Below are 25,022 nucleotides of genomic sequence, written 5' to 3'. Positions count from 1 at the left end.
TAACTCATGCCTCTTAGTTCTGGGACTAGCCTAGTGGCATATCTTTGAACTTTTTCCAGCTTCGTCTTGTACTTGACAAGGTACGGGTTCCATGCTGGGGCCGCATACTTCAGGAATGGCCTCACATATGTGGTATACAAGGTTCTGAATGATTTCTTACACAGGTTCCTAAAGGCTGTTCTAATGTTAGCCAGCCTCGCATATGCCGCAGATGTAATGGAGGGGTGAGAGAATGGAGAGAGAAGGAGGGAGATACAGGGGAGATATATATGTTTATAAGTGCATGTATGTGCATGGGAGGAGCAGTAAATAGGTACCTGGGAGCAGTAAATAGGTACCTGGGAGGTAGTCAGCTGTCACGGGCTGCTTCCTGGGGGTGGAGGCCTGGTCGAGGACCGGGCCGCGGGGACACTAAAGCCCCGAAATCATCTCAAGATAACCTCAAGATAACCTCAAGGGGTGAGAGGGGGGGGGGTCGCTGCTAGTCACATACGTGACAAAAACGTCCTACCCCGAATGAGCCACTTGTGATTTTGAAATATAAGCGATATACTGAGACTCAAAAAAATATATTTTACCCCGCTCCGTACACCAGACAGACGCCTCAGAAAGCGGTATAACCTACCAGCCAAAATTTCCCAGATGGAGGTTCCTAGTGTCGACTCTTCCAGGCTGCCCAACGGGTTCCCACCCGAGTGTTGCTAGGCTGTGTGAGTAGGCGGGGCAGTGTACATGATCTCTTATTGGTGGTGAGTTTTTTTTTTTTTTTTTTTTTTTTTGAGATATATACAAGAATTGTTACATTCTTGTACAGCCACTAGTACGCGTAGCGTTTCGGGCAAGTCCTTAATCCTATGGTCCCTGGAATACGATCCCCTGCCGCGAAGAATCGTTTTTTCATCCAAGTACACATTTTACTGTTGCGCTCCCACGCCACCTTCAACACACTCCATTCCCACCCGACACCATTCAACCCTCTGCGCCAAATCACCTTTTTTTGCGATTCGCGGAACGAGCCATCTACACACTCCTATATGTGAGCCACAGATGTAACCACGAAGAATGTTGTTGTGGTTTTAGATTTAGCTAATCAAAACGAAGTGTGCATGTAGCACGGGCTATGGTGAGCCCGTACCACGAAGAAGAGGGCTAGAGTGTGTGTGTGTGTGCTTCCTCTTTAGCCGGATAAACCCCCGTCCCCAACCCCTCTCACAATGATGAGGACGCAAGACTCTATCTCTGACATACTGATTCTCTAACACACTGTGACCCTTTGGAACTGTGGTGGCGGGCATGGACGAGTCATGCAGTTATGACACACCAGGTACAGGCGGCAAGGTCATGACGTGATGGGCACCAGGAGGGGATGGGAGAGGAGGGGTGATGGGAGGGGGTCTGCAGGGAGTGAGAGAGAGAGAAGGGGAGGGGTAGCGGCTGGGAACGAAGCCTAGTCGCATGATAATGGCTGCTGCTACTTCTCCCAACGTTTTATCATGCCTCAGGAGATAGAGAGTCGAGGCACTACTCGACTCCACAGATGCGCAGCACTTGATAAAGAAAGTAATCAACGTTCAAAAGCTAAACTGCTGAGCAATAACAACAATATGTCAGAATTATAATTAACTTTGCAAGCGTCTCCATTTCATTCGGTCAACTAGGCTACGAGGTGTGAAGAAAGTACAAGATTAAGCAACAATAACACGTGTTAAAACAACTGTAAACAAGTTATACTAAGACATGTGTGTGTTTCGTTAAACACAAGATGATTCATTGTGATAACAAGTTAACACGAGTACATTACCACAACAAAATATGTGATAACAAGAGGCAGTGAAGTATTGCCTCAAATATTCAAATATTTAACCAGGAAAAATATATTTTTGTTTGAAATACAGCAAAATATATTTTTTTGTTTGAAATACAGCAAAATATATATTTTTTGTTTAAATACAGCAAAATATATATTTTTGTTTGAAATACAGCAAAATATATATTTTTGTTTGAAATACAGCAAAATATATTTTTTTTGTTTGAAATACAGCAAAATATATTTTTTGTTTGAAATACAGCTTCTGTCTAACCAAATCTTAACTTAGTACCTCAGGGGGGGAGGGTAGAAATAGCCTAAGCTACTCTATCCCTTTGAGATGTATTTTTTTTTTCTTGTCTCAATAAACTTACTTGAACTTGAACTCTCCACGTCTGCCAAGACCTTCACCGGGGTTCATGGAGCACCTAAGTGTCCTTTTCCGAAACCTGTATATCTTCAATCATGACGGCTTTGTTTACATGTATTAAACAGGTCATGAACTCCGAAACACATCGAGGTTGTTTATAACAATAACAACCTTGGGTTGTGACGTCTCGGGGCTCCTCGCTAGCTGTTTTAATACACCGCCGCAGTGATGTAAGAAAGATATAGAGGTTTCGTCAGTGAGCACGTAACTGTTTGGCCCGTAAACGTACCCACATAGCAACGCCACGATCAACAAACACCACACACGAGCCTATACAGATCTGCATACGATCAATAATTAAGTGAGACCTCTGGTGGTGAACTTGAGAAATACTAATATCATCAGGTCCAAAGCTGAGGGCCAGAGTCACGAAGCAGTTACGCAAGCACTTACCAACCTGTACATCTTTCCTCAATCTTTGGCGGCTTTGTTTACATTTATTAAACAATTTACAAGCAGGAAAACTTTCCATTCAACTGTTGTTATTGTTATAAACAGCCTCCTGGTGCTTCGGAGTTCATTAACTGTTTAATAATTGTAAACAAAGCCGCCAAAGATTGAGAAAAGATGGGCAGGTTCGTAAGTGCTTGCGTAACTGCTTCGTGAATCTGGCCCCTGGATATTATAACAGGAAGGTTAACACCACCACTCGTAGAGTCTAGGGTCAAGCTTCACCGAGCATTTACGCAATCTCTTACGAAACCTCTACATCTTTTTTCAATCATCACAACTTTGTTTACAACTTGCACACAAGAAATCACATTAACGTCATGTATCAGTGAGAAAAATCAGTTGGAGCCACGAGGTGGATTCGAACCTGCGGGAGGTACCAGCACACGCCTTTAAACCACTGGACGTACCCAGGGTGCAGGTTCGAATCCTTCTCACGGCTTCAACTGATTTTCTCTTGATTTACACTTATTGTACCAGTTTACCAACAACCCGAGGTTGTTATTGTTGTAAACAACCTCGTAGTCCTCTGGAGCCGGGCCGGCTCACAAGCAATAGGTCCCGGCCGGCTCACAATCAGTAGGTCCCAGCCGGCTCACAAGCAATAGGTCCCGGCCGGCTGACAAGCAATAGGTCCCGGCCGGCTGACAAGCAATAGGTCCCGGCCGGCTGACAATCAATAGGTCCCGGCCGGCTCACAAGCAATAGGTCCCGGCCGGCTCACAAGCAATAGGTCCCGGCCGGCTCACAAGCAATAGGTCCCGGCCGGCTCACAAGCAATAGGTCCCGGCCGGCTCACAAGCAATAGGTCCCGGCCGGCTCACAAGCAATAGGTCCCGGCCGGCTCACAAGCAATAGGTCCCGGCCGGCTCACAAGCAATAGGTCCCGGCCGGCTCACAAGCAATAGGTCCCGGCCGGCTCACAAGCAATAGGTCCCAGTTACGGTTTCTGCAGCAGGATAGAGATGTTCAGGAACCTATTTTTGCTTTTTACCTGGTACCTCTGTTCACCTAGCAGTAAATAGGTACCCCTGGGAGTTTGGCAACTGGTGTGGGCTGCTTCCTGTGTGTGTGTCGGGAGGGGGGGGGGAGGGGGGGCTGACGGCTGAGTGGATAGCGCTTCGGTTTCGTAGTCCTGAGGTTCCGGGTTCGATCCCCGGTAGAGGCGGAAAATAAATAGGGCAGAGTTTCTGTCACCCTGATTCCTCTGTTCACCTAGCAGTAAATAGGTACCTGGGAGTTAGACCGCTGTTACGGGCTGCTTCCTGTGTGTGTGTGTGTGTGTGTGTGTGTGTGTGTGTGTGTGTGTGTGTGTGTGTGTGTGTGTGTGTGTGGAAATAAAAATGATTGACAGTTGAGAGGCGGGCCGAAAGAGCAGAGCTCAACCCCTGCAAGCACAACTAGGTGAATACAAATAGGTGAATACAAACACACACACACACACACACACACACACACACACACACACACACACACGGTGTCAGCAAGGCGGACAGTCCGCCTTTCACCCTAACTATACACACCAGGAAATCCCAATACCGTCGCCTCGCCACTCCGGGACTTCACCCCTCACAGTGACTCGCTGTTTTCTGTTGCTTAGGTACTCCCTTATCCAGTGACGGTCTTAATCCTTATTAATAAGCCCCTTAATAAGACCATATGTTCGATCCCACACACGTAATTAGGTAAATAGAACTAATCGGCTATTGACTTGAATAGCTAGCAAAATAGTTCAGAAGGGAAGGGAACTATCACGAGAAAGCTCCAAGCCATTACGACTATATAACACTGGGAAGGGGTCAGGATAAGGATTTGGGATGGGACGGGGGGAAGGAATGGTGCCTAACCACTTGTGGACGGTCGGGGATTGAACGCCGACCTGCATGAAGCGAGACCGTCGCTCTACCGTCCAGCCCAAGTGGTTGGGCAAATACTTCAGAAAATAATCAGAAAATGTATAAAAAATCCACCTTGAGACGACTAACTTTATATCTCGTGATAGACGGGCATGGCTTCAGACACATGTCTTACGAACCTGCCGACTCTGGCTTAAGTCCCTCGTACCACAACCACGACAGTTTACCGTAATTACAGTGCTGAGGACGACCTGGAAGTGGAGCAGGTAAACTGTGCAGTAAGTCTACAGACTAAGCTGTCCTGGAGGCTGCAAGAGGAGGGCGACTCGCTGACGTGTGTCTGGTAATTGATTCCCGGGACCTGAGGGATTCTCCTAGCGGCCCACGGCGCCAGTAAACACATTCCTTGGAGCCCCTCCACGCTGTCGCCACAGATAAGACCTCAGTGTCTTGTGGGGGTGTCGTGCTTGACGACTTCTGACCCCTTATCCTATCACGGTTGCCAAGACTCGACAGATGCTTCGAGTCTTGATTCTTGAGTTTCGACAGATGCCTCGAGTCTCGACAGATGCTTCGAGTCTTGATTCCCGAGACTCGACAGATGCTTCGAGTCTTGGACGACAGAACGGGGGAATTACATCTTCCAAGATTCACAAAAGAGCCTAAGACACTCGTGCACCACAGGCTGGTATATCAGTTGTAACAGCGGGGAATGGTGTTATTGTGCATGGGAATGGTGTGACTATTAAGCATAAGAGGTTGAGAAGAAGGAACTGAGTTACAAGTCTACACTTACCGTACCCTCTCTGTAGCTTGTCTACTTGGCGTATCTCACAAACCATTCGGCTATCGTTTGATAGAAATCAATGCACACGACTATATTTTCTATAACTGATAGAGACCAATTGACAACTTTCACCTCTCTAGTCCACAGATAATCACTTAATCATGACTCATGCACAAATCTGAACGTTTATGCCTACAGTAAAAACGTCAATTTTCGAAGCGAAACGTTCACATCCGGCCAACAAAATATTGGCTTCCAAAAGCCACGTGTTGAGGGGTAGGAATGAGCACCCATTCACCTCACAATCTGGGCCCCATTCACCGCGCGGTGAGTCGCCGCAACAATCCCCCAGCTAAGGGGTCCATTCACAAGCCCGCGTTGTCAACACCGCCACCAACGCTCACTCTGCCACCAACGCTCACACCGCCACCAACGCTCACACTGCCACCAACGCTCACACCGCCACCAACGCTCACACACCGCCACCAACGCTCACACACCGCCACCAACGCTCACACTGCCACCAACGCTCACACGGCCACCAACGCACACAATGCCACCAACGCTCACACGGCCACCAACGCTCACACACCGCCACCAACGCTCACACTGCCACCAACGCTCACACTGCCACCAACGCTCACACACCGCCACCAACGCTCACACTGCCACCAACGCTCACACGGCCACCAACGCTCACACTGCCACCAACGCTCACACCGCCACCAACGCTCACACGGCCACCAACGCTCACACTGCCACCATCGCTCACACCGCCACCAACGCTCACACGGCCACCAACGCTCACACGGCCACCAACGCTCACACTGCCACCAACGCTCACACCGCCACCAACGCTCACACTGCCACCAACGCTCACACCGCCACCAACGCTCACACTGCCACCAACGCTCACACCGCCACCAACGCTCACACGGCCACCAACGCTCACACGGCCACCAACGCTCACACGGCCACCAACGCTCACACGGCCACCAACGCTCACACGGCCACCAACGCTCACACTGCCACCAACGCTCACACCGCCACCAACGCTCACACGGCCACCAACGCTCACACTGCCACCAACGCTCACACGGCCACCAACGCTCACACGGCCACCAACGCTCACACCGCCACCAACGCTCACACCGCCACCAACGCTCACACCGCCACCAACGCTCACACGGCCACCAACGCTCACACTGCCACCAACGCTCACACGGCCACCAACGCTCACACGGCCACCAACGCTCACACTGCCACCAACGCTCACACCGCCACCAACGCTCACACCGCCACCAACGCTCACACCGCCACCAACGCTCACACCGCCACCAACGCTCACACCGCCACCAACGCTCACACCGCCACCAACGCTCACACCGCCACCAACGCTCACACCGCCACCAACGCTCACACCGCCACCAACGCTCACACCGTCACCAACGCTCACACCGCCACCAACGCTCACACCCCCACGCAAAATAACGAGAGAACACGTTAACGACTCCAGTTAAGATACATCATCACGACTCGTGTACTCACCTAATTGCTCTTGAGGGGGGAGGGAAGTTGAGCTTCGGCTCTTTGGTCCCGCCTCTCAACTGTCAGTCAACTGATGAGTAAATCGCGTATTAAGTCTCCAGCCTTAAGGCACAATATGAACCACTTAGACATTGGTGTCTTGTGTTAACTCTCCTCACTCTTCTGACATGTTCTTGGGGAGTGGGATATCTTAATTTCCTCCGTCTCACTATCCTCGGTGGGGGTTGAGGGGGGGGGGGGTTGAGGGGGGGGGTTGTGGGGGGGGGTTGTGGGGAGGGGGTTGAGGGGGGGGGTTGAGGGGGGGGGTTGTGGGGGGGGGTTGTGGGGAGGGGGTTGAGGGGGGGGGTCGCAAGCATGCTCGGTCATCAGTTATTACGTTAAGTAGCATGAGGGGGAAGATGAGGAATGGGGGGGGGGGAGGAAGTGGGGGAACAGGCGTGGGTATGGGGGGGGGGAGATGTGTGTGTTTGTGATGACAAGGGTCTGCCAAACACAAGAGTAAGGGGAGACATGATCACTACCTATAAAATTCTCAGAGGAATTAACAGGGTAGATAAGGATAAACTATTCAACACGGGTGGGACGCGAACAAGGGGACACAGGTGGAGACTGAGTACCCACATGAGCCACAGGGACGTTAGAAAGATTTTTTTCAGTGTCAGAGTAGTTAACAGATGGAATGCATTAGGCAGTGATGTGGTGGAGGCTGACTCCATACACAGTTTCAAATGTAGATATGATAGAGCCCAGTAGGCTCAGGAATCTGTACACCTGTTGATTGACGGTTGAGAGGCGGGACCAAAGAGCCAGAGCTCAACCCCCGCAAACACAACTAAGTGAATACAACTAGGTGAGTACACACACTTACCCCTAGTATGAGCGGGAAATACCACACATAATAATATTGGTTCAGGCGAGGCATTTCCAACAGCGATAAACCAGTTCCAGACTTTGTCAACATGAGGACAGCAGGCAGCCGGGGGCCCCAGGGAACAGGATATGACTCAACAGGAAGACCAGGCAAGAATGGGGAAGTGTGGGAGTCACGTCCAGGAGGAGGAGGAGGAGGAGGGAGGGGGGGGGGGAAGAGAAGAGGGGAAGGGAGAGGACGTAGTATACACATTAAAGAATGTATGAGAAAATGAATGAAATAATGAGTACTGCTCAGTACTCACTTCCCCCTTCAGAGCAGGAGAGATTGCTGAAATAGAGGGAATACAGAGAACATATACGGCACGCATAGACGAGATAAAGCACCTAAATTATTGGGATCGTCTTAAAGCCCTCCAAATGTACTCACTAGAAAGAAGACGAGAGAGATATCAAATAATATACACCTGGAAGATACTGGAGGGCCAAGTACCAAATCTACACAGTAAAATAACAACGTACTGGAGTGAACGATATGGAAGAAAATGTAGAATAGAACCAGTGAAGAGCAGAGGTGCCATAGGCATAATCAGAGAACACTGTATAAACATCAGAGGTCCGCGGTTGTTCAACGTCCTCCCAGCGAGCATAAGAAATATTGCCGGAACAACCGTGGACATCTTCAAGAGGAAACTAGATTGTTTCCTCCAAGGAGTGCCGGACCAACCGGACTGTGGTGGGTATGTGGGCCTGCGGGCCGCTCCAAGCAACAGCCTGGTGGACCAAACTCTCACAAGTCGAGCCTGGCCTCGGGCCGGGCTTGGGGAGTAGAAGAACTCCCAGAACCCCATCAACCAGGTATCAACCAGGTATCAACCAGGATGGGTATGGGGTCCACTACCACCCACAGGATGGGTATGGGGTCCACTACCACCCACAGGATGGGTATGGGGTCCACTACCACCCACAGGATGGGTATGGGGTCCACTACCACCCACAGGATGGGTATGGGGTCCACTACCACCCACAGGATGGGTATGGGGTCCACTACCACCCACAGGATGGGTATGGGGTCCACTACCACCCACAGGATGGGTATGGGGTCCACTACCACCCACAGGATGGGTATGGGGTCCACTACCACCCACAGGATGGGTATGGGGTGCATAATAAATGAACCAAACCATAACTCCCATAGGGGGCACTCTGATCCTACCTCCAGTAAGGACTCAGCTTACTCAACAAACCTGTCACTCATGACAGTGAGTAACGGCTCATATTTTGAGCCGGAAGTCACAATAAACTGGACCTGCTCACTCACAGGTCCAGTAAACAGTTTATTTGCCCCGAAGTCCAGTTTATTAAAAAATTATAAAATGTAAGACCGAACCTCTGCACTTGAACCCATTTCCCCACACACATCTCCTCATGTCACATATACATATAACATATATGGATCCATATATACCATATATAGATCACATATATAAAATACATATATAGATCCATATATAACACAATAATTGTAAGTGGTCTCCAATCGCTTTAAAGTTGTGTTCAAGTTTTAAAGACACAGCCAAAGAAACTGTAAACTGGTAGACTCCCATGCAAGAATATGTAAACTGGTATACACACACGTGCAACAAACTATAGAATACTTTCCCTAATCATGGCGGCTTTGTTTACATTTATTAAACAGTTTAGGAGCTTGGAAACCTCCCACCCGCAAGGTTAGTGTGGGCACACACCACCTCAAAGTAGTCCGGAGTTCATAAACTGTTCAATAAATGTCAACAAAGTCACCATGATTAACGGAAGATGTACAGGTTTCGCAAGATGTTGCGTCACAGGCTTGTGATGCCTTGCACCAGCGCCTGAACCCACTATATAACTAACCATCCCACCCGCACCAACCTTTTGGCAACGCTGTCAAAGAGAAACGCCAGTTCAAGGTTAAATCAACCTTGATAACGTAATAAACGTTGTTTCTACGTCGTATCAGGGTTGCAGAGTCGGCGTTCGATCCCTGATGGTCTAAGTGGTTGGGTATGGCTTATTGAACCTACTAGGTACAGGATGGGTTATATAGGAACCCATAATGAGCACAATTACCCATTAATACACAGTCTTATTGAACCTACTGGGTACAGGATGGGTTATATAGGAACCCATAATGAACACAATTACCCATTAATACACAGTCTTATTGAACCTACTGGGTACAGGATGGGTTATATAGGAACCCATAATGAACACAATTACGCATTAATACACAGTCTCACATACAAGAAAGATATACCATTGTATAACACTCTCGACTATACATACAAGCACTCTGGCTTCAAGTACATCCAGGTATAGACAACTTTTTCCTACTTTCAACAAAGTTGCCACTGGACTACGGCCGCTGTGCAACGTGGTGCAATAGTCACTCTATTAAAACTCCAAATTAACGCAAATATAATTGAGGAAATGACATGTTTTAATGAATAATTAGAATATGTGTTTAACATGACTCCTGTTTTGGTAATTGTAATGGCCATTTTTTTTATTCATTTGTTAACATTAATATACAATCAGCCAGGATATTGTTTCCTGCTGATACCACCAGGGGGCAGGATGCGTGTTAGGCGTATCAAGGTGTACAGGATGCAGACAACAGTTGCCTACCGTGGTTCCTATGTACGAATTGGTGAACAGAGGCATCAGGTAAAGGTAACGTCCTTAAACGTCGTCCTCTTGCGCGGGAGTCGAACCCGGGCCCTTTAGCTTGTGAACCGCCTACACGGCCGGACCCCTTGACCACTGCGATACAGGATGCAACTAGATACAAAATACCAATGAGTCATCGGTCAGCCATGTATCGATGGGCTCCTTACCACTCCATGTTAGTCCCTTCACACCCAGCAATCTCAACTATGATGTCCACCTTCCCAGGAGTTCCAGAACGAGTTACACAAGGCTCGGCCCGCACTCTGGGCCCCTTACTCAGCATTATGTGGCTTGTAATATATATTTTTTTCCTTGTGCCTGGGGAACGCGGCCCGAGGCTAAATCCGTCCTCGGTCGCCAGGCCACGACGGAGCGGCTTGCCGGGACCCGCTCCACCATAACAAAGAAGCGACGCTCTGTACTCGGAAAACGGTCAGCCTCCGACGTAATCAAGCCCAGCTAGTTCATTTTGTTTTAAACTCGAACCGACCAGTGGAATGTATTATAAAAAAATGCATTCCAGGCCGTGAAAATGCATCCTTTGTGGCCTGGCCGCTCTTACTCACCCTCGTGTTTGGGGGGGTAGGAGGGAGGGGCGTGGGGAGGGGGAGTGACTGGGAGGGGCCACATGGGGGAACGTGTTTATAAACAAAGCGAACCACGTGACTACGGGCTACACTCTACCCAATGTGGGTTTCCCGCCAAAATTTACCGCGTGTTTAGGGCGCGTTTATTAACTAGATGTTTCTAGACATTCACCTCGTAATTATAATAGACCTATTACAGCAAATTCAACGTTGTGATATATAATTAATATCTAATGAGTAATAAACATGATTGTGTACAAAATATGTTAAACTGAGACTTAATAATATCTTAAATGGTTGCCTAATGGCGACGACAAAGGAGCTTGTAGCTTATCATAACACAGCTGCACCTCCTGCACTACACCGTGTCCACCACCACTACCACAGCTGCCCCTCTACCACCACTACCCCGTGTCCACCACCACTACCACAGCTGCCCCTCTACCACCACTACCACAGCTGCCCCTCTACCACAGCTGCCCCTCTACCACAGCTGCCCCTCTACCACAGCTGCCCCTCTACCACCACTACCACAGCTGCCCCTCTACCACCACTACCACAGCTGCCCCTCTACCACCACTACCACAGCTGCCCCTCTACCACCACTACCACAGCTGCCCCTCTATCACCACTACCACAGCTGCCCCTCTACCACCACTACCACAGCTGCCCCTCTACCACCACTACCACAGCTGCCCCTCTACCACCACTACCACGTGTTCACCACCACTACCACAGCTGCCCCTCTACCACCACTACCCCGTGTCCACCACCACTACCACAGCTGCCCCTCTACCACCACTACCACAGCTGCCCCTCTACCACCACTACCATCACAGGCAGACCACCACCACAACAAACACACCACCACATTCACCAACAAAGAACACAAGAGAGCAAGACTAGCTGCCAAGACAGACAGACAGACGATCCACTCGTCCCAAGGAGCAGCAGGCGTGACAAGATCAACACACACACACACACACACACACACACACACACACACACACACACACACACACACACACACACACACACACACACACACACCCATTTCCTTATCAGCATTGTACACGGAACAATGGGAAGCAGAGCCCCACAGGCAAGACCAAAGCTGCCACATACCATTAAAGTTATGTACATTAATGCAGATGGAATTACAAATAAAGGGGGAAGGGTTGCAGAGTTACAAAAAAGTGTGATAGAGAAATAAACACGTTATCGCAATATCAGAAACAAAACTGTCATGTGTCAGTGTTCCTAAGAGGATAAAAGACAATAAGTAGAGGGACACAGGTAAAGGGGAAAAAGTTTAGAAATGGGAAAGGAGAGTTATGATAGCAGGCGGGCTATCCGCCTTGCTGACACGATGTGTGTGTTTGGTAGCTAAGTTAAACTCGCTCCTTTTTTCCAGTGAGCTGCGTGTATGTGTTAGGCTCTTGGGCCACCAGCCTGAGGCTCTTGGGCCACCAGCCTGAGGCTCTTGGGCCACCAGCCTGAGGCTCTTGGGCCACCAGCCTGAGGCTCTTGGGCCACTAGCCTGAGGCACTTGGGCCACCAGCCTGAGGCACTTGGGCCACCAGCCTGAGGCACTTGGGCCACCAGCCTGAAGCTCTTGGGCCACCAGCTTGAGGCTCTTGGGCCACCAGCCTGAGGCTCTTGGACCACCAGCTCGAGCCTCTTGGGTCACCAGCTTGAGAGTGGGGCGTCTCATCTTGCAGTAGTCTTCCAAGCATTGCGTCCTCTAACATTCCAATGGTGTTCCACACCCTGGCTGGTGGCTCGGTGCTGTAGTCTGATGTTTAGTAAATGAATATCCAGGAGTTCATGGAGCTCCTGGATTATCTGATCACATGGTGGACGGTGTTATGCAGTTCTTCTTAGCGCCTTATTTTTACACTATGTAAAAGACACATCAAACACTTTATGTAGGGCATACGTAAATCTGTGTATCTATGTATTTACGTATGTAGGTTAGCTTAGCATTTTAAAAGCACCGAATCACCTTCTGTGGTTGAGTGTTCAATAAACCCTTGAACTATATGTTTAACACATCTCTAACCCTGTCCATGGAGGACAGAAGAAAATGTATATATGCTGGTTAGCATTGTAAATGTCTGGCCACGTCTGTGGTAGAAAATAATAATAAAAAAAAAACTGCTTGTAAATTCTGTAAAAAATGTGTAAAAAAGCGGGATACACCTCAGTATATATATACACCAAGAAGATACACCTCTCAGTGTATATACACCCCTGTGGTCCTTGGAGCTATAGCAATTACCGTATTATTGTGTCTGTCATAGCCGAGTTAAGTGAATAGATAAGACCAAGACTAAGGAGGTTGTGGAGACACAGACGGGGGGGGGGGGGGACTTGGGGAGGGGGGGGAACTTGGGGAGGGGGGGGGGACTTGGGGAGGGGGGGGGACTTGGGGAGGGGGGGGGGACTTGGGGAGGGCGGAGGCCTTTCTCCAAGAAGCACAATGGGAGGGAGAATAAAAGGGGAAGACAAACAAAGAGATAATGGGAAGCATAGCCCGGTGAGGGGCACATTCCACGGCGTTCCTCACCCCACTTAAGAGGGAGATGGACGGGAGAAGCCCAGCAGTTATCTTTGCTATGATTTCGGGGTTCAAAGTCCCCGCGGCCCGGTCCTCGACCAGGCCTCCTGATTCGGCCTCGAACCAATCAAACCCTTGGTTTACTAGGTGAGGCAAGGGACAACAAATGTTCTTCAAACCCTTGGTTTACTAGGTGAAGCAAGGGACAACTAATGTTCTTCAAACCCCTTGGTTTACTAGGTGAAGCAAGGGACAACAAATGTTCTTCAAACCCTTGGTTTACTAGGTGAGGCAAGGGACAACAAATGTTCTTCAAACCCTTGGTTTACTAGGTGAGGCAAGGGACAACTAATGTTCTTCAAACCCTTGGTTTACTAGGTGAGGCAAGGGACAACAAATGTTCTTCAAACCCTTGGTTTACTAGGTGAAGCAAGGGACAACTAATGTTCTTCAAACCCTTGGTTTACTAGGTGAGGCAAGGGACAACAAATGTTCTTCAAACCCTTGGTTTACTAGGTGAAGCAAGGAACAACAAATGTTCTTCAAACCCTTGGTTTACTAGGTGAAGCAAGGGACAACAAATGTTCTTCAAACCCTTGGTTTACTAGGTGAGGCAAGGGACAACAAATGTTCTTCAAACCCTTGGTTTACTAGGTGAGGCAAGGGACAACAAATGTTCTTCAAACCCTTGGTTTACTAGGTGAGGCAAGGGACAACAAATGTTCTTCAAACCCTTGGTTTACTAGGTGAAGCAAGGGACAACAAATGTTCTTCAAACCCTGAGAACAAAATAAAATAAAATAAAAAATTTTTGTTAGAGAGAAGTAGGGAGAGAGAATAACAGAGATACTAGTGAAGGAACTGAAAATCAATGCTCTCTACTGCAGTAAAATAGGTACCTGGGTGTTAGTCAGCTGTCACGGGCTGTTTCCTGGGAGTGGAGGCCTGGTCGAGGACCGGGCCGCGGGGACACTAAAAAGCCCCGAAATCATCTCAAGATAACCTCAAGATACTGAGAATGACAGCTGAGAGCCCCTTTTAACCCAACATTACAGCCAAGTAACAATAACTTAACTATACGACCAGGCTGAGGCGACACTAAGGCTCGCTAGAGGAATGGTGATCAGGAGAAATACGAGACGACGAAGCAATGATGAGATAAGACAACACCACAAGGAACTAGAACACAAGAACAAGGAACTGGAACTAGAACAAGGAACAAGGAACACATGCAACACAACTTAATATGACCATAGTTGCTGAAGGAGACTAAACAAGGTACTAAAAGGAGACTAAACAAGGTACTAAAAGGAGACTAAACAAGGTACTAAAAGGAGACTAAACAAGGTACTAAAAGGAGACTAAACAAGGTACTAAAAGGAGACTAAACAAGGTACTAAAAGGAGACTAAACAAGGTACTAAAAGGAGACTAAACAAGGTACTAAAAGGAGACTAAACAAGGTACTAAAAGGAGACTAAACAAGGTACTAAAAGGAGACTAAACAGGTACTTTATCACCCGCTCAAGTTGTAAATAAAACGCTTAAGACAGGAGATCTTCCACAATTCTGGAAACAGTCAACAACAGGCCCAATATTTTAAGGAAGGGAGGGAATTTTCAGAGGAAATCGCCAAGCCATTATGACTATATAGCACTGGGAAGGGGTCAGGATAAGGATTTGGGATGGGACGGTGGGAAAGGAATGGTGACCAACCACTTGGACGGTCGGGGATTGAACGCTGAGCTGCATGAAGTACAATATTTTAAGGAGTAACAGGCAGTAGCTATTATATTACAGACCCACGTCACTTGCAAGTACTCCATGCTAAGTACTGGAGAAAGTAACCAGATTGTGAAAATTGAGTACCTGGAGAGAATGATCAATCATCGATTTATGAGTAAAGACATACCTGAAAAACTATATGCATAATAGTAATAGTAGTAGTAGGCATTCACCAGTCATATGAGACTATGGAGTTGCTCTCTGGGGCCAGATTCACGAAAGAACTTACGCAAGCACTTACGAACGTGTACATCTTTTCTCAATCTTTGGCGGCTTTGTTTCCACTTATTAAACAGCTAATGAGCTCCGAAGCACCAGGAGGCTGTTTATAACAATAACAACAGTTGATTGGGAAGTTTTCATGCTTGTAAACTGTTTAATAAATGTAACCAAAGCCGTCAAAGATTAAGGAAAGATGTACACGTTCGTAAGTGATTTCGTGAATCTGACCCCTGGAGTGGCCTCTCCAGGGCACAAAGCCAGGGTAGGTTGATATGGGGGAGAAGCTGTTACCCAAGCAGCCGGTCCTCTATATACGCCAAGCTATATACTATATACACATAGTCTCGGTCTCGGGCCGGGTTTGGGGAGTAGAAGAACCCCTCAAGTAGATATGTAGAATGATAAAACAAGGATCTCACACTATGACTGGGAAAAAGAAAGCTGGGTACAACTGACCATCCTAGACTCTTAAAAAGCACGTGGTTCTGCTTCTCATGAATGGAGGAGGGAGAAACCCGCTTGAATAGCTAGGAGAACAACTGGGTAAGGGAGAACACGAAGAACGGAGAACAAACGCTCACAGAGAAGAATTGAGCTGAAGAGACGTGACACGAGGGGTCCCCTAAGGCTGTCTCAGGAGTGTTGCTGAGGTAATCGGCAACGATCTTTGGAACGTAAACATTGGAACTTTGGAACGTAAAAAAATAGATGAAGGACTGCGGGAAGTTACAGGAGGACCTAGACACATTCTAGGATTGTTGTTCCCAGCTGTTCTTCTCCCTCCTCCCAGCACCCAGCTGCTCTCCTCCCAGCACCCAGCCTCCCTCCTCCCAGCACCCAGCCTCCCTCCTCCCAGCACCCAGCTGCTCTCCTCCCAGCACCCAGCCTCCCTCCTCCCAGCACCCAGCCTCCCTCCTCCCAGCACCCAACTGCTCTCCTCCTAGCACCCAGCCTCCCTCCTCTGGAGGAGGACCTCTGAGGAGCGAGGACAGGGTGGAGGAGGACCTCTGAGGTGCGAGGACAGGGTGGAGGAGGACCTCTGAGGTGCGAGGACAGGGTGGAGGAGGACCTCTGACGTGCAAGGACAGGGTGGAGGAGGACCTCTGAGGAACGAGGACAGTGTGGAGGAGGACCTCTGAGGTGCAAGGACAGGGTGGAGGAGGACCTCTGAGGTGCGAGGACAGGGTGGAGGAGGACCTCTGAGGTGCGAGGACAGGGTAGAGGAGGACCTCTGACGTGCGAGGACAGGGTGGAGGAGGACCTCTGACGTGCGAGGACAGAGGCCGGGCTCGAGTACCTACCTAAGACTCCTACATGGAAGGGGAGCTCTAGCTCTTGTACCCGGTGCGATTTCTTCTTTCCTGACATAAGAGCTCCAAGTGCAGCAGGAGGAGTAGGGGGGGCGGTAATGGTGGGGGGGTGTTGTGGGGGGTGTAGTGGGAGGGGGGAGGGGGGTGCTGGGGGGGAAGAGGGAGGGGGGGGGGGGTGCTGGGTAAGGGGCGTGAGAGGCGAGGGGTTGAGAGCAACCTGTCCTCTTAAAAAGAACGTCGCTTTTGGCCGTTTGCCCGTATGGCCGAATTTGGACGTAATTTGAAATTGAAAAAAATATGAAAATAAATTTGGGATTTTTTTTTTCAACAACAGTAAGTTAAGGGTCCTCTGATAGGTTAGGTGGGCAGGAAATTCTCATAAAGTTTCAAAACGTTATGAAAAACGTTAATTTAAAGTGTCCTCTTATAACCTCTGCGCGTACGCCGGACGGCTCAAATAGAAAACGGAACAGAACGTCACTTTTGTGAGTGGATTTCATTTCAAATTACGTCCAAATTTAGCCATATCGCGCATACGAGCCAAAAGTGACGTTCTTTTTAAGAGGACGGGTTGTTGAGAGAATGGTGTCATGACTTCGCCCGGCTCCCAAACCAATAGTTCGGGGTTCGGTTCCCGGGGAGGGCGACACGTGCGGCAAGGCTTCCTGTATTCCCGATATGTATGTTATGTATGCATGCAAACACGTGTGTGTAATTACCTAAGTGTAATTACCTAAGTGTAGTTATAGGATGAGAGCTAGGCTCGTGGTGTCCCGTCTTCCCAGTACTCTTTGTCGTATAACGCTTTGAAACTACTGACGGTTTTGGCCTCCACCACCTTCTCACTTCTAATTTTTGTCGATTCATGTTATTATTTTGTACGTAGTGATCATGTCTCCTCGTTTTCTTCTTTCTCCATCTTCTACCTATCTTGAGGTTATCTTGAGATGATTTCGGGGCTTTTAGTGTCCCCGCGGCCCGGTCCTCGACCAGTCCTCCACCCCCAGGAAGCAGCCCGTGACAGCTGACTAACACCCAGGTACCTATTTTACTGCTAGGTAACAGGGGCATAGGGTGAAAGAAACTCTGGCCATTGTTTCTCGCCGGCGCCTGGGATCGAACCCAGTACCACAGGATCACAAGTCCCGCGTGCTGTCCGTTCAACCCGTCCTCTTAAAAATAACGTCACTTTTCGCTCGTATGCGCACTATGGCCAAATTTGGACGTAATTTGAAATGAAATCGACTCACAAAAGTGACGTTCTGTTCCGTTTTCTATGTGAGTCGTCCGGCGTACGCGCACAGGTTATGAGAGGACATTTTAAATTAACGTTTTTCATAACGTTTTGAAACTTAATGAGAATTTCCTGCCCACCTAACCTATCAGAGGACCCTTAACTTCCTGTTGTTGAAAAAAAAATCCCAAATTTATTTTCATTTTCAAATTACGTCCAAATTTGGCCATACGGGCAAACGGCCAAAAGCGACGTTCTTTTTAAGAGGACAGGTTGGTTCGTTCGGCCGACCGGCTCCCTACAACTATTCTCCCTATTCGGGCACCATACAACCGCTGCATATTCCCATTTTGGTCTCACAAAGGTCGTGAACAATTTCTTTAATATTTCGCCATCAGTGTATTTAAAAGCGACTCTTAAGTTGGAAAGAATAACATAGGCTCCTCTACAATGTTCTTCATGTGGCCCTCAGGTGAGTTACATATAATCTTAGTTATACATAATATATAATCTTAGAGAGTTAATATATCCAGAACCATTCCTAGATCTCATTCTTTCTTTATCAGAATTCTTTAAAACTTTTCACATAATTTATAGAATGTGTTTGGCCTATTTTCTTCAATTCCACATTCCATAATGTGGCACTTATTCACATTAAATTCCACTTCATACATGTGGTCCCATACACATATTTTGTCCAGTCAACTTGAAGGGCATGACAATCATCAAAGTCTTGTGGAAACTTGTTGAGAACTTGTCTAAGTTCCCTTGTAACTTGGCACCATCAACAAATATGTTCATATAATTCTGCATTTCTTCTGGTAGATCGTTTATTTAGAGGCTGAACATTACTGGTGCAAAAACTGAGCCCTGTGGGACTCCACTGGTAACCTGTCGCCAGTCTGACACATCGCCTATGATTACTAACCTCATGGCTCTGTCAGAACATGTTCATCCATGTCACAAGTCTTCCTGTCACTCCTCCAGTATGTTCCAGTTTCCAGAACAACCTCTTGTGTAATCACCTAGTTGTACTCACCTAGTTGTGTTTGCGGGGGTTGAGCTCTGGCTCTTTGGTCCCGCCTCTCAACTGACAATCAACAGGTGTACAGATTCCTAAGCCTATTGGGCTCTATGTGTGTACGTGCGTGTTTACATTGCAGTCAACTGTTGTAGACAACACACTATACATCAGATACAACACTATACACCCGATACAACACAATACACCAGATAACTTCAGAATGAGCTAAATTAAAAAAAAAAATACACCAAAAATAGGACGATTTAATAAAAATAAAATAAAAATAGCCCACAAAACCCCAATATAAAAAGCACAATATATTAGACCTCACATAAAGGACAACCTTATTAAATAAAGAGTATGATAGAGAATAATCAGAAACTCTCAAAACCTCCTTCAGGTATGTTTCAGGTAAGAGAGAATACAAAACACTGAGCAATTAACAGGTTTCAATCAAATGGCACCATTAGCATGAGAAAAACCTTGTTCAAACGACCACTTTTTCCGTCGAGTCCGCTTAACTAAGTGATTCTCTCTGACTTAACCATTCCTTCCAGGCTGTCTCTTAGCATTCCCTTGAGTGTCTGAGGCACGGCACTTCGTGCGGCACTCCAGGACGAATACCAAATGTGTGTGTAGGCCAAACCTGTTCTCACCTCACACCTGTCGCTGTCCACACACACACACACACACACACACACACACACACACACACACACACACCTGTCATAGCCAGGTGTGACCTCTTAACATACTGGGTGATACAGGTATACAGGTCACAGCTCCTCGGGGTTGCCAGTACTCACCTAGTTGTGCTTGCGGAGGTTGAGCTCTGGCTCTTTGATCCTGCCTCTCAACTGTCTATCAACTGGTGTACAGGTTCCTGAGCCTATTGGGCTCTATCATATCTACATTTGAAACTGTGTATGGAGTCAGCCTCCACCACATCACTGCCTAATGCATTCCATTTGTTAACTACTCTGACACTGAAAAAGTTCTTTCTAACGTCTCTGTGGCTCATCTGGGTACTAAGTTTCTACCTGTGTCCCCTTGTTCGTGTCCCACCCGTGCTGAAGAGTTTGTCTTTGTCCACCCTATCAATTCCCCTGAGAATTTTGTAGGTGGTTATCATGTCTCCCCTTACTCTTCTGTTTTCCAGGGACGTGAGGTTCAGCTCCTTTAGCCTTTCCTCGTAACTCATTCCTCTCAGTTCCGGGACCAGTCTGGTGGCATACCTATGAATCTTCTCTAACTTCGTCTTGTGTTTAACAAGGTATGGACTCCAGACTAGAGCTGCATATTCGAGGATTGGTCTTACATAAGTGGTATACAAGGTCCTGAATGATTCCTTACACAAGTTTCTAAAGGCAGTTCTTATATTGGCCAGTCTAGCATATGCCGCTGATGATATTCTTTTGGTGTTTGTCTCTGGGGACAGGTTCGGTGTGATATCAACCCCCAGATCTTTCTCTGTATTTGACTCTTGCAGGATTTCACCTCCCAGATGGTACCTTGTGTTCAGCCTTCTGCTCCCTTCGCCTAATTTCATTACTTTACACTTTCCTGAGTTGAACTTTAGTAACCATTTTCTAGACCATTCCTCCAGTTCGTCCAGGTCGTCTTGTAGATTCCGTCTACCTTCATCTGTTTTAATTCTTCACATAATTTTTGCATCATCAGCAAACATTGAGAGGAATGAGTCTATACTTTACATATACTAGAAACAGGATGGGTCCAAGAACATAGCCGTGTAGGACTCCGCTGGTGACATCTCGCCACTCTGATGTCTCTCCCCTCACCGTTACTCGCTGCCTCAGTGGATGAGGGAGAGTGGAAATCGCTTCAATTTGGAACATATTTTGTATGTTGGAATCATGTCTCCTCGGAGACTGATGATTCTGTAACAATGTGGTAAAGGCCCTGAGACTTCCCTCTCCAGGGTGATACGTGGGGATACATAATTTTATTGTGTCCCGGGGACAGGAAGCCAGAGTGTATTCATACACTGTAGGCTTATATCGAGGCCCCCCCCCCCTCACTAAGGGTCGAATTACTGACCCCGCCCAGGATACAACCTCACAACAAGCTGACTAACTCCTGGGTACTTATTCACTGCTAGGTGAACAGTTGAATTAGGTGAAAGGAAATGTGCCCAACCGTTTCTGTCCCGCCCGGGATTCGAACCCGGGATTCTCGATGGTGTGTGTCGAGAACGAACCCGACTGTACACACACACACACACACACACACACACACACACACACACACACACATACACACACACACACACACACACACACACATACACACACACATACACACACACACACACACACACACACACACACACACACACACACACACACACACATACACACACACACCACACACACACACACACACACACACACACACACACACACGCACACACACACATACACACACACATACACACACACATACACACACACACCACACACACACACACACACACACACACACACACACACACACACGCACACACACACACACACACACACACACACACACACACACACACACACATACACACACACACCACACACACACACACACACACACACACACACACACACACACACACACACACACACACACACACACACACACACACACACACACACAGGGGGGCCTGGTAGCCTGGTGGATAGCGCGCAGGACTCGTAATTCTGTGGCGCGGGTTCGATTCACGCACGAGGCAGAAACAAATGGGCAAAGTTTCTTTCACCCTGAATACCCCGGTTACCTAGCAGTAAATAGGTACCTTGGAGTTAGTCAGCTGTCACGAGCTGCTTCCTGGGGTGTGTGTGTGGGGGGGGGGAAGTAGTTAGTAAACAGTTGATTGACAGTTGAGAGGCGGGCCGAAAGAGCAAAGCTCAACCCTAGCAAACACAAGTAGGTGAATACACACACACACACACACACACACACACACACACACACACACACACATTCTTAGTTCATCCCAATTGTTAATTTTTCTGACATTGAGCAAAATTCTTCCTATGCTCACTTTTTTTCATTCGTATTTCCTCCTCTCATTGTGCTATTTATTTCCCTGGGTATTTTGTATGTGGTAATCATGTTCTCTCTGTTTCTGTCTCTCCTACTGCCACTAAGTTTAATTCCTATAGTGATTCCTTGTAGCACATACCCATCTTAACTCTGGGACTAGTCTGGTGGCATAACCTCTGAACTTTCACCCACACTGTTTTGTGTTTAACGAGATAAGAACTGTACGCTGGTGTTGCATATTCTACAATTGGTCTGACGTATGTGATATACAAGCTCCTGAATCAGATTCCTAGACACAATTCGCATGTTGGTCAACCTTGTATATGTGACTGATGATTATTTTTTAAGTGTAAATCATGATTTATCTTCCTTACCTGCGTTCTAGAGCATACAACTTAATTGATAGATGTTGAAACGATCCTATTGAAGACCCGAGTTCTCTCCTGATGCCCTCTGTTACCTAGCAGTAAATAGGTACCTGGGAGTTAGTCAGCTGTCACGGGCTGCTTCCTGGGGGTGGAGACCTGGTCGAGGACCGGGCCGCGGGGACACTTAACAGCCCCGAAATCATCTCAAGATAACCTCAAGATAGTCTCTTTATTATGGCGTTTTCCACCACCTTGCAGGATATGCAATTTAGGGACTTGAGGTTATCTTGAGATGATTTCGGGGCTTTAGTGTCCCCGCGGCCCGGTCCTCGACCAGGCCTCCACCCCCAGGAAGCAACCCGTGACAGCTGACAAACACCCAGGTACCTATTTACTGCTAGGTAACAGGGGCATAGGGTGAAAAAAACTCTGCCCATTGTTTCTCACCGGCGTCCGGGATCGAACCCGGGACCACAGGATCACAAGTCTAGCGTGCTGTCCGCTCGGCCGACCGGCACCGTCTAGCGTGTCACATTTGAAAATTGGCATTATATTGTTGTATTTCCAACTTTCTGGTAGTTCTCCTATTTCCAGTAACATGTTATATATCGCCCTTGTTGTTTAGTTTCCATTGATGCTAACTGTTAGCACAGCTCCAGCAACTGTCTCCTCACATGATCACAATCGACCTGATAATACCTTGGGGTTACCTTGAGGTGCTTCCGGGGCTTAGCGTCCCAGCGGCCCGGTCGTCGACCAGGCCTCCTGGTTGCCGGACTGATCAACCAGGCTGTTGGACGCGGCTGCTCGCAGCCTGACGTATGATAATGATCCAAGATGGACCGAAACGTCGAATGTAGTTGACTGTAACCATGAAAAATATATATATATATATATATGTGTGTGTGTGCTTCAGCCTACAGTTTAGACCTATAGTGTTATGGATGACCCTCTGTCCTGTGTGACAGTAAATACCAGCATTATCCTCACTTTAATAAGACCTAATTGGATTCCCCAGATAAGGCAAAATTTCAATTAATGTTTGTCAATAAAGAGGTCAATATATAATACGTCTCTTCATCTTCTGGTGTGTGGTTTTTTGAGTAAAGAGGAAGGAGAGGCATAGGTGAAGGGAAGTATAGAAGTGGTAAATACAGTGAGAGGTATGAAAGCAGGCGGGCTGTCCGCCTTGCTGACACGATGTGTGGGAGTTGGCAGCTAAGCTAAGCTGGCTCCCTCTTGTCAGGGAGCTGTGAGTGTGTGAGAGGTTCTTGACATGTGTTTCACCACATGTGGATGTCTATAGATGAATACTGTGTAGCATTCATATATACACACTCCGATGCTTCCACATATGTTGTTCTGTTTAAGGCTCTTTATTTTATTATTATTATTTATTGATTTATATATGTGTACGTATACATATTCACATATACACACACATACATACATATGCATATATATACATATACAAACATATACATATATCCATACATACACACATATACATACATATATATATACGCAGTTTTTTCAAGTATTGGGGGAAGGATTTCTGGTCAGTATCTCATCTGGGAATTATATACTTTGGGGCGGGGTTTTCATCTAGTAAATCGAGGCTCTTGGGCCACCAGCTGCGGGAGCGGGGCGTCTCATCTTGGAGCAATCTTTCAAACATTGGGTCCTCTAACATTTCGATGGTGTTCCACACCCTGATGGCTTGGTGCTGTAGTCTGATGTTTAGTGGCTATATGTTCAGGAGTTCGTGGAACTCCTGGATTGTCTGATCATATGGTGGACGGTGTTTTGCTGCTCTCCTTAGCGCCTTATTTTGTACTGCTTGCAGTTTCTGCATGTTAGTTTTCTTTATGGTGTGTAGTGGTACTGGGGGATATTCTAGATGCGGCCGAACTAGAGCCTTATATAGGTGGATCTGAATGTTAGTACTGAGGCTTCGGAATCTTCTCAGTTTTCCTAATGCTGCTTTGGCTTTGTTTAGTCGGTCCCTTACATGAATTTGTATCCCTGTTCTATTTATCATAAGTCCCAGTATTCTGCCTACCTCCGCATATTGGATCGGCTGGTTATCAAGGATGATGGGGGTCCGGGTTTCTTTTCGCAATGTGTATTATTTGGAACTTTTGTTTGTTGGTGCTAATTTTCCATTGCTTCTCAAAGTTGTTTATGAGTTCAATTGCTGCCTTGGTCTTGTCGGCTAGTAGCGGCTTTGATGGGCCCGGTTGGCATATTATTTGGGTAACATCATCAGCGTATGTGATGTATTCTCCATGTTGGGGTTGGGGTCGGTCAGCTGTATATATGTTGAATAGAGTGGGGGAGAGGCAGCTTCCTTGTGGTACTCCACTTTTCAGTTCTATTACGTCACCCAAGTAGCTGCCGATATTAAGCCTAGCAGTTC

General features: G+C 47.5%; 2 protein-coding genes across 4 annotated transcripts in view; one reads left to right on the top strand and one right to left on the bottom strand.

The window, feature by feature from the left end:
* Positions 1-25,022, bottom strand: part of LOC138349498 (protein CREBRF homolog) — a 156,477-nt gene that overhangs the window by 110,945 nt on the left and 20,510 nt on the right. The window contains exon 1 of one of the 3 annotated variants that reach the window (XM_069314835.1): positions 10,419-10,602. The exons of the other annotated variants lie outside the window; for them this stretch is intronic. The gene's annotated coding sequence lies outside the window, so the exon portion shown is untranslated. Of the gene's footprint in view, positions 1-10,418; positions 10,603-25,022 lie in introns of those variants that run through there. 3 annotated transcript variants of the gene reach the window in all.
* On the top strand, positions 5,884-6,837 carry LOC138357905 (histidine-rich protein PFHRP-II-like). The gene has a single exon (XM_069315075.1). The coding sequence runs from the start codon at positions 5,884-5,886 to the stop codon at positions 6,835-6,837; it is 954 nt and encodes a 317-aa protein (XP_069171176.1).

Source organism: Procambarus clarkii, chromosome 80 (genome assembly GCF_040958095.1).
Source record: "Procambarus clarkii isolate CNS0578487 chromosome 80, FALCON_Pclarkii_2.0, whole genome shotgun sequence".
Classification (NCBI taxonomy): Eukaryota; Metazoa; Arthropoda; class Malacostraca; order Decapoda; family Cambaridae; genus Procambarus; species Procambarus clarkii.
The sequence above is the reverse complement of the archived record's forward strand: the minus strand, read 5'-3'. Positions and strand labels throughout refer to the sequence as shown.